General features: G+C 41.2%; 1 protein-coding gene across 1 annotated transcript in view; it reads right to left on the bottom strand.

The window, feature by feature from the left end:
• Nucleotides 1-190: 190 nt before the first annotated feature.
• Nucleotides 191-12,035, bottom strand: part of DENND10 (DENN domain containing 10) — a 29,387-nt gene continuing 17,542 nt past the window's right edge. Inside the window, exons 7-9 of the mRNA XM_046652516.1 lie at nt 10,401-10,508; nt 4,370-4,464; nt 191-1,820 (exon numbers count right to left, since the gene is read on the bottom strand). Of these exons, the coding sequence (XP_046508472.1) occupies nt 1,644-1,820; nt 4,370-4,464; nt 10,401-10,508 (380 nt within the window). The 3' untranslated portion in view covers nt 191-1,643. The remainder of the gene's footprint in view (nt 1,821-4,369; nt 4,465-10,400; nt 10,509-12,035) is intronic.

Genomic DNA, 12,035 nt, shown 5'->3' with positions numbered 1-12,035 from the left:
TGTCAAGGCTCCAGGCGAAAGCTCAGCCACCGACAGATGACAAGGGAGATGTGAGGGCATCTTTTCAAAGGAGAAGACACTGACGCTAGCCGGCTCTCGGAAGTGAGGGTGGAGGGGGGCTGGGGCAGGGAGAGGAGGGGCCTGGACCCTAAACTTGCAAACAGGGATTAATAATCTCCTGCGCATCCGCAGGTGACAGAAGGGTTTTTTCTTTTGTTTGGAGTGTAGAGAATCAGAAAAAGAGAGCACAATTCTTCATCGGCCCAAAACTTTGTTGAGTATCAAAATATTTTCATTTTATTTCTGTATCATAAATTTGTAATTTTAACAACTTTGATCATTAGGTAATGTAGTAATACAAAAAACAAGGGAGAAAAAGATGTTAGTATTCATTTTCATAAAGTGCAGATTTAATCTTCAATTGTTTGCCTTAGTAAACATCTCATTTCAGATCTTCCCCTGCCGCCACCCAAGGAGGGAGGGGGAGAGGCTATTTTTAATTTTCACTTAACAAACGTCTAACACCAAGAATAAATGAAAGATCCAATAAAGACGAGATTTTTTTGCAAATGTTTTTCTGGGTAAGATTTCTGAGGACAAGAGTACTGAGTGTAAAATAACCTTTCATAATTAATATGAATACATACAATAAAATAGCAAGTACATAATTTAGACCGTCATGTTTGTTTTGCAATTTTTAGGTCTCCAATTATGCGAGAGGTACAAAACTGAACCAGAATGGTTACCTTCATATGTGGCCACATGACTTTACTGAAGCTGTCTGAAGACATCCTCTGGTTTGGGCCCTTGCAAGAAGTCAATTCTCACACTCTCTTCCCAACTGCATAAAGTTGCTGTTTCGTCAGACGTTTATATTCAAATGGGCTTCTTATTTTACTCTACCATGTAAGGACTCGCATCTTTTTCAAAAGAATATTGCTAGCAACAGGGTTAACTGAAGAGTACTAATGGTTTAAGTTTGCCAAGTGCTTACCCCTGTGACAATATAAATATGCATTATTAAAGTTGTCTACTCAAGTATAAAATCTATGCAAAACCCTCATAATATAGGCAAAATGTTCAAAGCCCAAGAAAAAAAATTTTTTTTTTCTTTTACAAGAAAGTGCAACTGCAGGGTCTTTCGAATGATCTTCGAGACAGTTCTGCAGAAAACTTAGTAGTTTGGCTCAGAAAGTAGAGTTCCTCATGAGGAATCAAGGTTCTTCCTAGAAGAATACAAAGCAAAATCTCAGGCAGCTTTCTGAAAATAAACCATTAGTTTGTGGCTACACAATGAGACAAACTGGGACTTAGACTAACGAAGGCTTTCGGATTAGCTGGGATGTGGCGAGAACTTGACAAGCTTTTTTCTCTTACTCCAGGACACCGGGCCGTGCTATAACGTTATATACGGTAGTTACAGCACTTGGTCCAACATGGATACAGGCATGAAGCTAATCAGAGGAGGAAATCAGAAGTGTTTTCATATGTTTCAGTGCTTTTTCAGGTCAGATCTTAATACTTTCAAATAAATCATTAAAAATATAACATTTTCTTTGCTACTTTCAGTATTTTACATAGTTAATAGATAACTGCGGTGAACGAGCTTGCTCCCCGCCGGCAGTGTCGCATCCTGCCCCCGGTCAGATGTTCAGCATTTGTTCGGCTGCTGCCAGATGGTAAAGGAAGTTTTCCGTTGCAGGTGGAAATCGTCTTTGCTTTAGCAACTCAAAATTGAGAACCAGCTTTTCTCCATCACCCGAAACTTCTGAAAATGGTGCCAGGTTGCTCAAGATTTCTCTTGTTTTTAGGGAAATATCCTTCAATAGAATGGGAAAATATGCAATATGTTAGCATTAAAAAATCTGAATAGTTGTTGATTTGAATAGAATTCTTCCTGCTATTTAAAAAATTTTATCAGACTAACTTTATTATAAATTAGGGAAAATGAAATAAACTTAGAAAAATCAATATCATGGGTAATTTTTTTTAAAACTATTTGAGGCATTTTAAAGTGTCCAATTCCATGGCATTAAGTACATTCACAGTGTTGTGCAACAATCACTACTATCCATTTCCAGAACATTTTCATTATCCCAAACTGAAATTGTGTACCCACGAAATAACAAGGCCCTTCTCCCCGCCCCCCAGCCCCTGGTAACCACCATTCTACTTTCTGCCAGTGTTAATTTGCCTAGTCTGGGTACCTCGTATAAGTGGAATCATACAATATTTGTCCCTTTGTGTCTGGCTTATTTCACTTAGCATAAGGTTTTCAAGGTCCATCCATGTTGTAGCACATGTTAGAACTTCATTCCTTTTTAAGGCTGAATAATATTCCACTATCTGTATACACCACCATTTTGTTTATCCATTCATCCATGGATGGACATCTGGGTTGTTTTCACCTTTTGGCTATTGTTAATAGTGCTGCTATGAACAAGGGTGTACACATATCTATTTGAGCCCCTGCTTGCAATTCCTTTTGATATATACCCAGAAGGAGAATTGCTGAATTTATGGTAATTCTATGTTTAACCTTTTGAGGAACCCTGCTACTGTTTTCAGAACGAACCTCTTCCTAAAGTCGTCTTCTGCCTGGGATAAGTAACCCGGCACCTGCCCCACAGGCTTCATCCTCTTCCCTGGCTGACATTCCTGTGGATGGCTGAGCACTCACCAGAGCTCTCACTAAAGTCACGTCTTGTTCTCAGTTTGCTGACATCCTCAAGTCAGTCAAATATCTCTGAACCCCTACAGCACGCCGGCACTTTCATCACACTTTGTTGGTGTCCCTTCTTTTGCTGAGGAAGCCTGGCCCTGAGCTAATATCCATGCCCATCTTCCTCTACTTTATACGTGGGACGCCTACCACAGCATGGCTTGCCAAGCGGTGCCAAGTCCACACCTGGGATCCGAACCAGTGAACCCCAGGCCACCGAGAAGCAGAATGTGCGCACTTAACCACTGTGCCACCGGGCCGGTCCCCTTCATCACACCTTATACAGAGTCACCTGTGTATCATTTTTACTCCATGAAAAACACAATTCAAAACTCAGAATTCACAACATTGTGAAGAATCAGTGTTTTTACTCTAAGGTTGATGGAGGGATGGATGGCCAATGACGAGCCACGTAGTGGGAAAGGAGTCTCAGCGTTCAGGTCCTCAGGACAAGACCCACCCACTCTTCCTGGCCACAGCTCGCCGGGCCACCAGCCCTGGACAGAAAGAGCAGTGCTGCTGGCGGGTCCCTGTCAAGTGTTGGGACCCCTCTCACCAGCACCCTTCAGCACACATCACCTCCTCAGAGAGCTCTGACCTGCTCTGTAATATTCTCGACCTCAGCTCCTCGTTCCTGTCACAGCATCCATTTATCACGGTTCACAACGATTCTGTTGTGTATATTACTCTCTATCCATCTGCTCCACTAAAACACAGACCACAAGGGCGGGGGCTTTGCTCGCCCTGTAACCCCACTGCCCGTGCAATGCCTGACAAAGAGTCAGTGCCCAATAACTATTGCCTGAGTAAATGAATGGGTGAATGAAGAAAAGAGCCAGGTCTGACCAGGTGAGCAGGGCCTGCTTATCAGAGGTGCCCCCCAGGAGGCACAGGTGCAGACAGGGGGAGACAATCCTTCCTGGCCCCCAGCTCCCAGGCTATGAGACAAGCGTCTAGATGAGGCAGGGTCTGGGAGAGGCGAGGCTGGAAGGATCCCCGCAGGAGAGGAGCAAGGAGCTGGGAATAGGCACCATGCACACAGGCAGCAGACAGGATAGGAGATGGGTGAGCTGTGGGGCAGAGGCGGGCTCCATCACCACATGGAGAGGCATAAAGAAAACCCATCTGCACCCCAGTCTGGCAAGGGGAGGGCAGAGGGGCCACATGACACTCTGGTGAGCTTGACACGTAGACCCCACAGAGGAACCCGCCCTGCAGCGTGTGGTACTAGAGTGCGAAGTCTGGCAGGGGTCTGACTATACGCTTACTGATGTCCTGGAGACAACACATCAAAGCTAGATTAAGATGCTTGATCTAGTTCCCCACGCTCAGCAGCAACCTCCTCTCTACAATTTGTTCCTTCATGAAAATTCTGCTAGGAGGAGACAATGCACTGGCCAGCCCAGAAAAGCATTCGGACTACCTGGCAGTTACATTTCTCACTATGAAAGCTTGGCTTCAGCACCAGCCCCCTGTATATGTGTTCCCAAAGCCTGATAACTGACCAGCCATGGCAGCCCCACCCGCTGGCCTCTCCAGTCACTTCACTCCGTCTGTGGGTACCGCAGGTAGCGAGCACCTGTCTGCCACACGCCACCCAGTGGCGCCGCTTCAGGACTCTGAGTAAGTCAGAATATCAAGAATTACCTGAATAACTTGGCTGTCTGATTTCTCTGGATCTTCTGCAGACTGAACAATTAGCTGACCAATCTCTTTGTGCAGTTTGCCCATTGTCATGGCCTCTGGTGAGATCAAGAAGAATATGTTGTATGAATATTTAGAAGTTTACATAATAAAAAATAATCATGCCATCTATCTGAAAACGTGAAAGAGCATACAGGTGGAATTTTCAAAAGGCAACTGACAATGCCGCACATTTCTGTCTTATTTCTTTTTTTTTTTTATTAAGATTATGATAGATTACAGCCTTGTGAGATTTCAGTTGTACATTATTGTTAGTCTTGTTGTGGGTACACCACTTCCCCCTTTGTGCCCTCCCCCCACCCCCCCTTTTCCCTGGTAACCACCGATCAGTTCTCCTTGTCTATATGTTATCTTCCACCTATGAGTGGGGTCATATATACTTCGTCTTTCTCTGTCTGGCTTATTTCGCTTAGCATAATACCCTCGAGGTCCATCCATGTTGCTGTGAATGGACCAATTTTGTCCTTTTTTATGGCTGAGTAGCATTCCATTGTGTATATATACCATATCTTCTTTATCTAATCATCAGTTTCTGGGCATTTAGGTTGGTTCCACATCTTGGCTATTGTAAATAATGCTGCGATGAACATAGGGGTGCAAAGGACTCTTGGGATTTCTGATTTCAGGTTCTTAGGACAGATACCCAGTAGTGGGATGGCTGGGTCATAAGGTATTTCTATTTTTAACTTTTTGAGATATCTCCATACTGTTTTCCATGGTGGCTGTACTAGTTTGCATTCCCACCAACAGTGTATGAGGGTTCCTTTTTCTCCACAACCTCTCCAACATTTGTCGCTCTTGGTTTTGGATGTTTTTGCCAATCTAACGGGTGTAAGGTGATATCTTAGTGTAGTTTTGATTTGCATTTCCCTGATGATTAGCGATGATGAACATTTTTTCATGTGTCTATTGGCCATACTTATATCTTCTTTGGAGAAATGTCTGTTCATGTCCTCTGCCCATTTTTTGATCGGGTTGTTTGTTTTTTTGTTGTTAAGCAGTGTGAGTTCTTTGTATATTATGGAGATTAAGGCTTTGTCGGATAAGTGGCTTGTAAATATATTTTCCCAATTAGTGGGCTGTTTTTTTGTTTCAATCCTGTTTTCCCTTGCCTTGAAGAAGCTCTTTAGTCTGATGAAATCCCATTTGTTTATTTTGTCTATTGTTTCCCTCAACTGAGGAGTTACAGTGTCCAAAAAGATTCTTTTGAAACTGATGTCAAAGAGTGTATTGCCTATATTTTCTTCTAGAAGACTTATTGTTTCAGGCCTAATCTTAAGGTCTTTGATCCATTTTGAGTTTATTTTGGTGTGTGGTGAAAAAGAATGGTCAATTTTCAATCTTTTGCATGTGGCTGTCCAGTTTTCCCAGCACCATTTGTTGAAGAGACTTTCTTTTCTCCAATGTAGGCCCTCTGCTCCTTTGTCGAAAATTAGCTGTCCATAGATGTGTGGTTTTATCTCTGGGCTTTCAATTCTGTTCCATTGATCTGTGGACCTGTTTTTGTACCAGTACCATGCTGTTTTGATCACTGTAGCTTTGTAGTATGTTTTGAAATTGGGGATTGTGATTCCTCCGGCTTTGTTTTTCTTACCCAGGATTGCTTTAGGAATTCGCGGTCTTTTGTTACCCCATATGAATTTTGGGATTCTTTGTTCAATTTCTGAAAACAATGCCCTTGGGATTCTGATTGGGATAGCGTTGAATCTGTAGATTGCTTTAGGTAGTATGGACATTTTAACTATGTTTATTCTTCCAATCCATGTGCAAGGAATGTCTTTCCATCTCTTTATGTCATTATCAATTTCTTTCAAGAAAGTCTTGTAGTTTTCATTGTATAAATCCTTCACTTCCTTGGTTAAATTTATCCCAAGGTATTTTATTCTTTTTGTTGCGATTGTGAATGGGATTGAGTTCTTGAGTTCTTTTTCTGTCAGTTCATTGTTAATGTATAGAAATGCTACTGATTTATGTATGTTGATTTTATACCCTGCTACTTTGCTGTAGTTGTTGATTGTTTCTAATAGTTTTTCTGTGGATTCTTTGGGGTTTTCTATATATAAGATCATGTCGTCTGCAAACAGCGAGAGTTTTACTTCTTCATTACCTATTTGGATTCCTTTTATTTCTTTTTCCTGCCGAATTGCTCTGGCCAACACCTCCAGTACTATGTTGAATAGGAGTGGTGAAAGTTGGCACCCTTGTCTTGTTCCTGTCCTCAGAGAGACGGCTTTCAGTTTTTGTCCACTGAGTATGATGTTGGCAGTGGGTTTGTCATATATGGCCTTTATTATTATTATATGTTCTATACCCATTTTATTGAGGGTTTTTATCATAAATGGATGTTGGATCTTGTCGAATGCTTTCTCTGCATCTATTGAGATGATCATGTGGTTTTTGTTTTTCATTTTGTTGATGTAGTGTATCACGTTGATTGACTTGCAGATGCTGAACCATCCCTGTGTCCCTGGTATAAATCCCACTTGATCATGGTGTATAATCTTTTTGATGTACTGCTGTATTCAGTTTGCCAGAATTTTGTTGAGGATTTTTGCATCTATGTTCATCAGTGATATCGGTCTGTAGTTCTCCTTCTTTGTGTTGTCCTTACCAGGTTTGGGGATCAGAGTGATGTTGGCTTCATAGAATGTGTTAGGGAGTACTCCATCTTCCGCAATTTTCTGGAATGGAATAGTTTGAGAAGGATAGGTATTAAATCTTTTTTGAATGTTTGGTAGAATTCTCCAGAGAAGCCGTCTGGTCCTGGACTCTTGTTTTTGGGGAGGTTTTTGATTACTGTTTCTATTTCTTTGCTTGTGATTGGCCTATTCAGATTCTCCATTTCTTCCTGATTCAGTGTGGGGAGGTTGTAGGAGTCTAGGAATTTGTCCATTTCTTCTAGGTTGTTCAATTTGTTGGCATATAGTTTTTCATAGTATTCTCTTATGATCCCTTGTATTTCATTGGTATCTGTTGTGATTTCTCCTCTCTCATTCCTAATTTTATTTATTTGAGATTTCTCTCTTCTTTTCTTGGTGAGTCTGGCTAAGGGTTTGTCGATTTTGTTAATTTTTTCGAAGAACCAACTCTTTGTTTCATTGATCCTTTCTACTGTCTTTTTTGTTTCAATATCATTTATTTCTGCTCTTATTTTTATTATTTCCCTCCTGCTGACTCTGGGCTTTGTTTGTTCTTCTTTTTCTAATTCTGTTAGGTGTCGTTTGAGGTTGCTTATGTGAGCTTTTTCTTGTCTAGTGAGGTGAGCATGTATTGCAATGAATTTCCCTCTAAGGACTGCTTTTGCTGCATCCCAAATGATTTGGTATGTTGTGTTCTCATTTTCATTTGTCTCCAGATAATGCTTGATTTCTTCTTTAATTTCTTCAATAATCCATTGTTTGTTCAGAAGCGTGTTGTTTAGTCTCCACATTTTTGCACCTTTCTCTGCTTTATTCTTGTAGTTGATTTCTAGTTTCATAGCATTATGATCAGAAAAGATGCTTGATATTATTTCAACTCTCTTGTATTTATTGATGCATGCTTTGTTTCCCAAAATATGGTCTATCCTTGAGAATGTTCCATGTGCACTTGAGAAGAATGTGTAACCTGCTGTTTTTGGATGAAGTGTTCTATATATATCTATTAAGTCCATCTCGTCTAATTTTTCATTTAATTCTATAATTTCCTTGTTGATTTTCTGTCTGGATGTTCTGTCTTATTTCTTAAACACAGATATGATGACATGCTAGGACATAAGACATAATCATGATTTGTACACTTCATGTCCAAAACAAAAACACACCAATACCAAACCCAATTTCTCCTTCAACCTACCTCATAAGGATTTTTATCTTTTCTTTCTAGACAAAACCTAATGAAAACTTCTGACCACAAATAAGTTGTGACTGGAAGCCAGGAGCCTGTCCAGGTCTTTACAGTTAAGAATTCAAGTTTATCTTTCTGGTGGGGATACAGTAAAAGCAGCACTTCCTGTCAGCTCTACAGAAGCCAGCAGAACATTCAGTCTGTAAAGGCTCTTAGAAACGAGCAAAGGAAACAACCACACATTCATTATACATATTGCTATTTTCTGCAGCAAAGAGAATAACAGAAATTTCTGTTTGTCACTCCAAGGGAGAAACTCCATTTGGATGGTGCTGACCAGGATGAGCCCATTTTATACACTCAGAGCAACAGAGGGCAGCAGGGACATGGCTGGTCCTAGCGCTTCAGCAATTTAAGTGGCCCTGGCAGAAGCTAGTTTTCTGTCGCTTTGGCTTTACAAAAGGCAGTATCTCCTAAAGATCTGATTCTGTATTTTGAATTTTTCACCATGAGGATGCATTATATGTTTATAATTTCAACACAAATTAAAAGAAAACTAACTCTGGGGGCCGGCCCCATAGCATAGTGGTTGGGTTCATTGCACTCTGCTTCCATGGCCCGGCCTCACAGGTGTGGATGCCAGTCACAGACCTACATCACTCGCCAGCCATGCTGTGTCAGTAACCCACATATTAAGTGGAGGAAGATCAGTACAGATGTTAGCTCAGGGCTAATCTTCCTCAAGCAAAAAAATGAGGAAGACTGGCAATAGATGTTAGCTCAAAGCTAATCTTCCTCAGAAAAATAAAAAAAAAGAAAAGAAAAGAAAACTAGTTCTGGTTCTATTAATTTGAAATTACTAGATAAAATCTCACATAATCAGAATCTATCTAACAAAAATCCCTAACTAGCATTCAGCTGCTCTCACTTTAAGGAGAAAAAGAAAGGATAATATAAAAGCTGTTATATTCCCCTCTAAACCAATGCCTCAGTAATGCCTTGGACTCAACACACACTTAACCCAATCTTTACCACTTTATATAGCTGTAACTTAGAACAATTTAAAGTTTCACAGAGATGACACTATGACACTAGAACACATTTTCTTTCTTTTTTTTCTTTTTGCTGAATAAGATTTTCCCTGAGCTAACATCTGTTCCAATCTTCCTCTATTTTGAATAGGGGTTGCCACCACAACATAGCTGCCGATGAATGGTGGAGGTCCATGCCTGGGAACCGAACCTGGGACGCTGAAATGAAGTGTGCCAAACTTAAATCACTAGGCCATGGGGCCAGCCCCTAGAAAACCCTTTCTTGATTAGCTCCAAGAATACATTTATCCCTTGTGCTTACTGAGACAGCCTTCAAAAAGATTTTCCACACAGGAGTCATACTGGACCCTTGAGTAGTGGTAAATGTTCACGTTTACTCTTTGATACTCCTTCCTTCATGAGGTGGAGCCTAATTCTTCTCCCTTAATGATTTGCTTCCAGCAAGTAGAATATGGAGGATGTGATGGTGTATGACTTCTGAGACGAGGTCATAGACGGCACTGTGGTCTCCTCTGGCTCTTGGATCACTGGCTCTTGGGGAAGCCAGCTGTCACATCATGAGAACACTCGAGAGGCCCATGTGGGGAGGCCGCCTGCCAAGAGCCATGTGAGTTAGCTTGGAAGTGGATCCTCTGATCCCAGTCAAGCCTTCGGATGACTGTAGCCCTGGGAACATCTTGAGCGAACCTCATGAGACCCTGAGCCAGACCCTCCCAGCTCAGTCGCTCCTGGATTCCTGCCCATCAAAACTGTGAGATAATAAATATTTGTTGTCTTCAATCACTAAGTTTAGAAGTGATTTGTTATGCAGCTATAGATAATTAATACACCTTGTTTGAACAGAACAGTGGAGAAACAAGGTGAACAGACTGTCTTACTAACTTATCCTGTGCAGCAGAAGCACCCGGGCTGTATCACTAACGTGGCTGGTCTATGAGAATAAGTGCTGTGTTCAGACACAGAAGAATCCCTCCAGCGTTGCCAGAGCAGGTTGCGCAGGCCCTCAAGTACCGATTGTAGATAATCAGCCTAAAGAATACAACTGCCTGACTTACATCTTGTGTCAACAACAGAACAGAACAGAACAGAGAACTAACCTTTCGCAAGTGGAGCAATGGTAATCTCAGTATCTGCCAGATTCACAAACACGTCATAGAGGTCTGGTCTACTGCTCACCTCCAGGTCTACAAAGCCAGCGATGTAACCTGCGTCACAAAGAGGACCAACATTACTGCAGGAGGAAGACATCATATTGTGAACACATCAAAAGAGAACTAGGGGGCCAGCCCAGTGGCATAGTGGTTAAGTCTGCGTGCTTTGCTTTGGTGGCAGGGTTTGCGGATGCAGATCCCAGGTGTGGACCTAGTGCTACTCGTCAAAACCACGCTGTGGCGGCATCCCACAGAAAATAGAGGAAGACTGGCACAGATGTTAGCTCAGCAACAATCTTCCTCAAGCAAAAAGAGGAAAACTGGCAACAGATGTTAGCTCAGGGCCAATTTTCCTTACACATACACAAAAAGAGAGAATTGGGTCTGAAAGCTCATCAGCTGCTTTCTGTCACTGCTTTATTTATTCAGGGTGCATTAGCTGTGCCCTGTGGTATTTATTAAGACTACATTACGGTCAACTGCCTGAAGGAACTTACAACTCAAAATGTTCTAAAACTAGACTCCAGTGTCAGGAAGAAGGCTGAAGTAAAGCGTTTACTTTTGAGTTGCTGCTATTCAGGTCCAAAATGACAGACAAGGCGGACGGTGGCAAGGACTCCCTTGACCAGTGTTCTCCCTTTAGGTCCTCGTCTCCAAGAAATCAAAATCAAACACCCGGGTTTCTCAGGGTAACATGGTGGAAACAGTATCATCATCTGCCAATTTCAGATATGATACAATAAATGCCAAAGGAATCAGGGCAACTCAAGAATCAGCAGACCTTTGAAACTGGTGTTAAGATAATAGTTCTCAGACTTTTTGGATTTTACAGAAGAGTAGAATAAAAATAATTTTTTTAGCCTGAAAAGAAATGCTAAAGGTATTTACTTAAGTGGTAAAGAAAAGAACACAAATAAGAAAATTATCAAAAAAACCCCACAAAACAATAAAATCACTGGGAAAGGCAAACATACAGTAAGGGTAGCAGATCAACCACCTATGAAGCTAATATGAAGGTCAAAAGACAAAAATACTAAAATTATCTATTTCCATGATAAGAAGGTAACAGATACACACCAAAAAAAGAGGTTAAATATGACACCAAAAACATAAAATGTGGGAGGAGGGGAGTAAAAGAGTAGAGCTTTCAGCAAGAGGCCAAACTTAAGAGACCATCAACTTAATATAGATCGCTATTTACGTAGGTTATTCTTTATGAACCTCATGGCAATCAGAAACCAGAAACCTCTAATAAATATACAAAAAATTAAGAGAAAGGAACCCAAACATAATACTAAAGAAAGCCATCAAACCACAAGGGAAGAGAGCAAGAGAAGAAGAACACAGAAGAACTACTAAAACAGCCAGAGAAAAAGTAACAAAATGATAATAAGTACATTCTTAACAATAGCTACTTTAAATGGCAATGGACTAAGTGCTCCTGCCAAAAGGCAGAGAGTGGCTGATTGGATTAAAAAACAAGATCCATACATATGCTGCATACCAGAGAGACACTTTGGACCTGAAGACACTCACAAACTCAAAGTGAAGGGGTGGAAAAAGTTACTCCATGCAAATGGC

Source organism: Equus quagga, chromosome 2 (assembly GCF_021613505.1).
Source record: "Equus quagga isolate Etosha38 chromosome 2, UCLA_HA_Equagga_1.0, whole genome shotgun sequence".
NCBI classification, from domain to species: Eukaryota; Metazoa; Chordata; class Mammalia; order Perissodactyla; family Equidae; genus Equus; species Equus quagga.
Note: the sequence above shows the minus strand (reverse complement) of the source record. Positions and strands in the feature narration are given on the sequence as shown.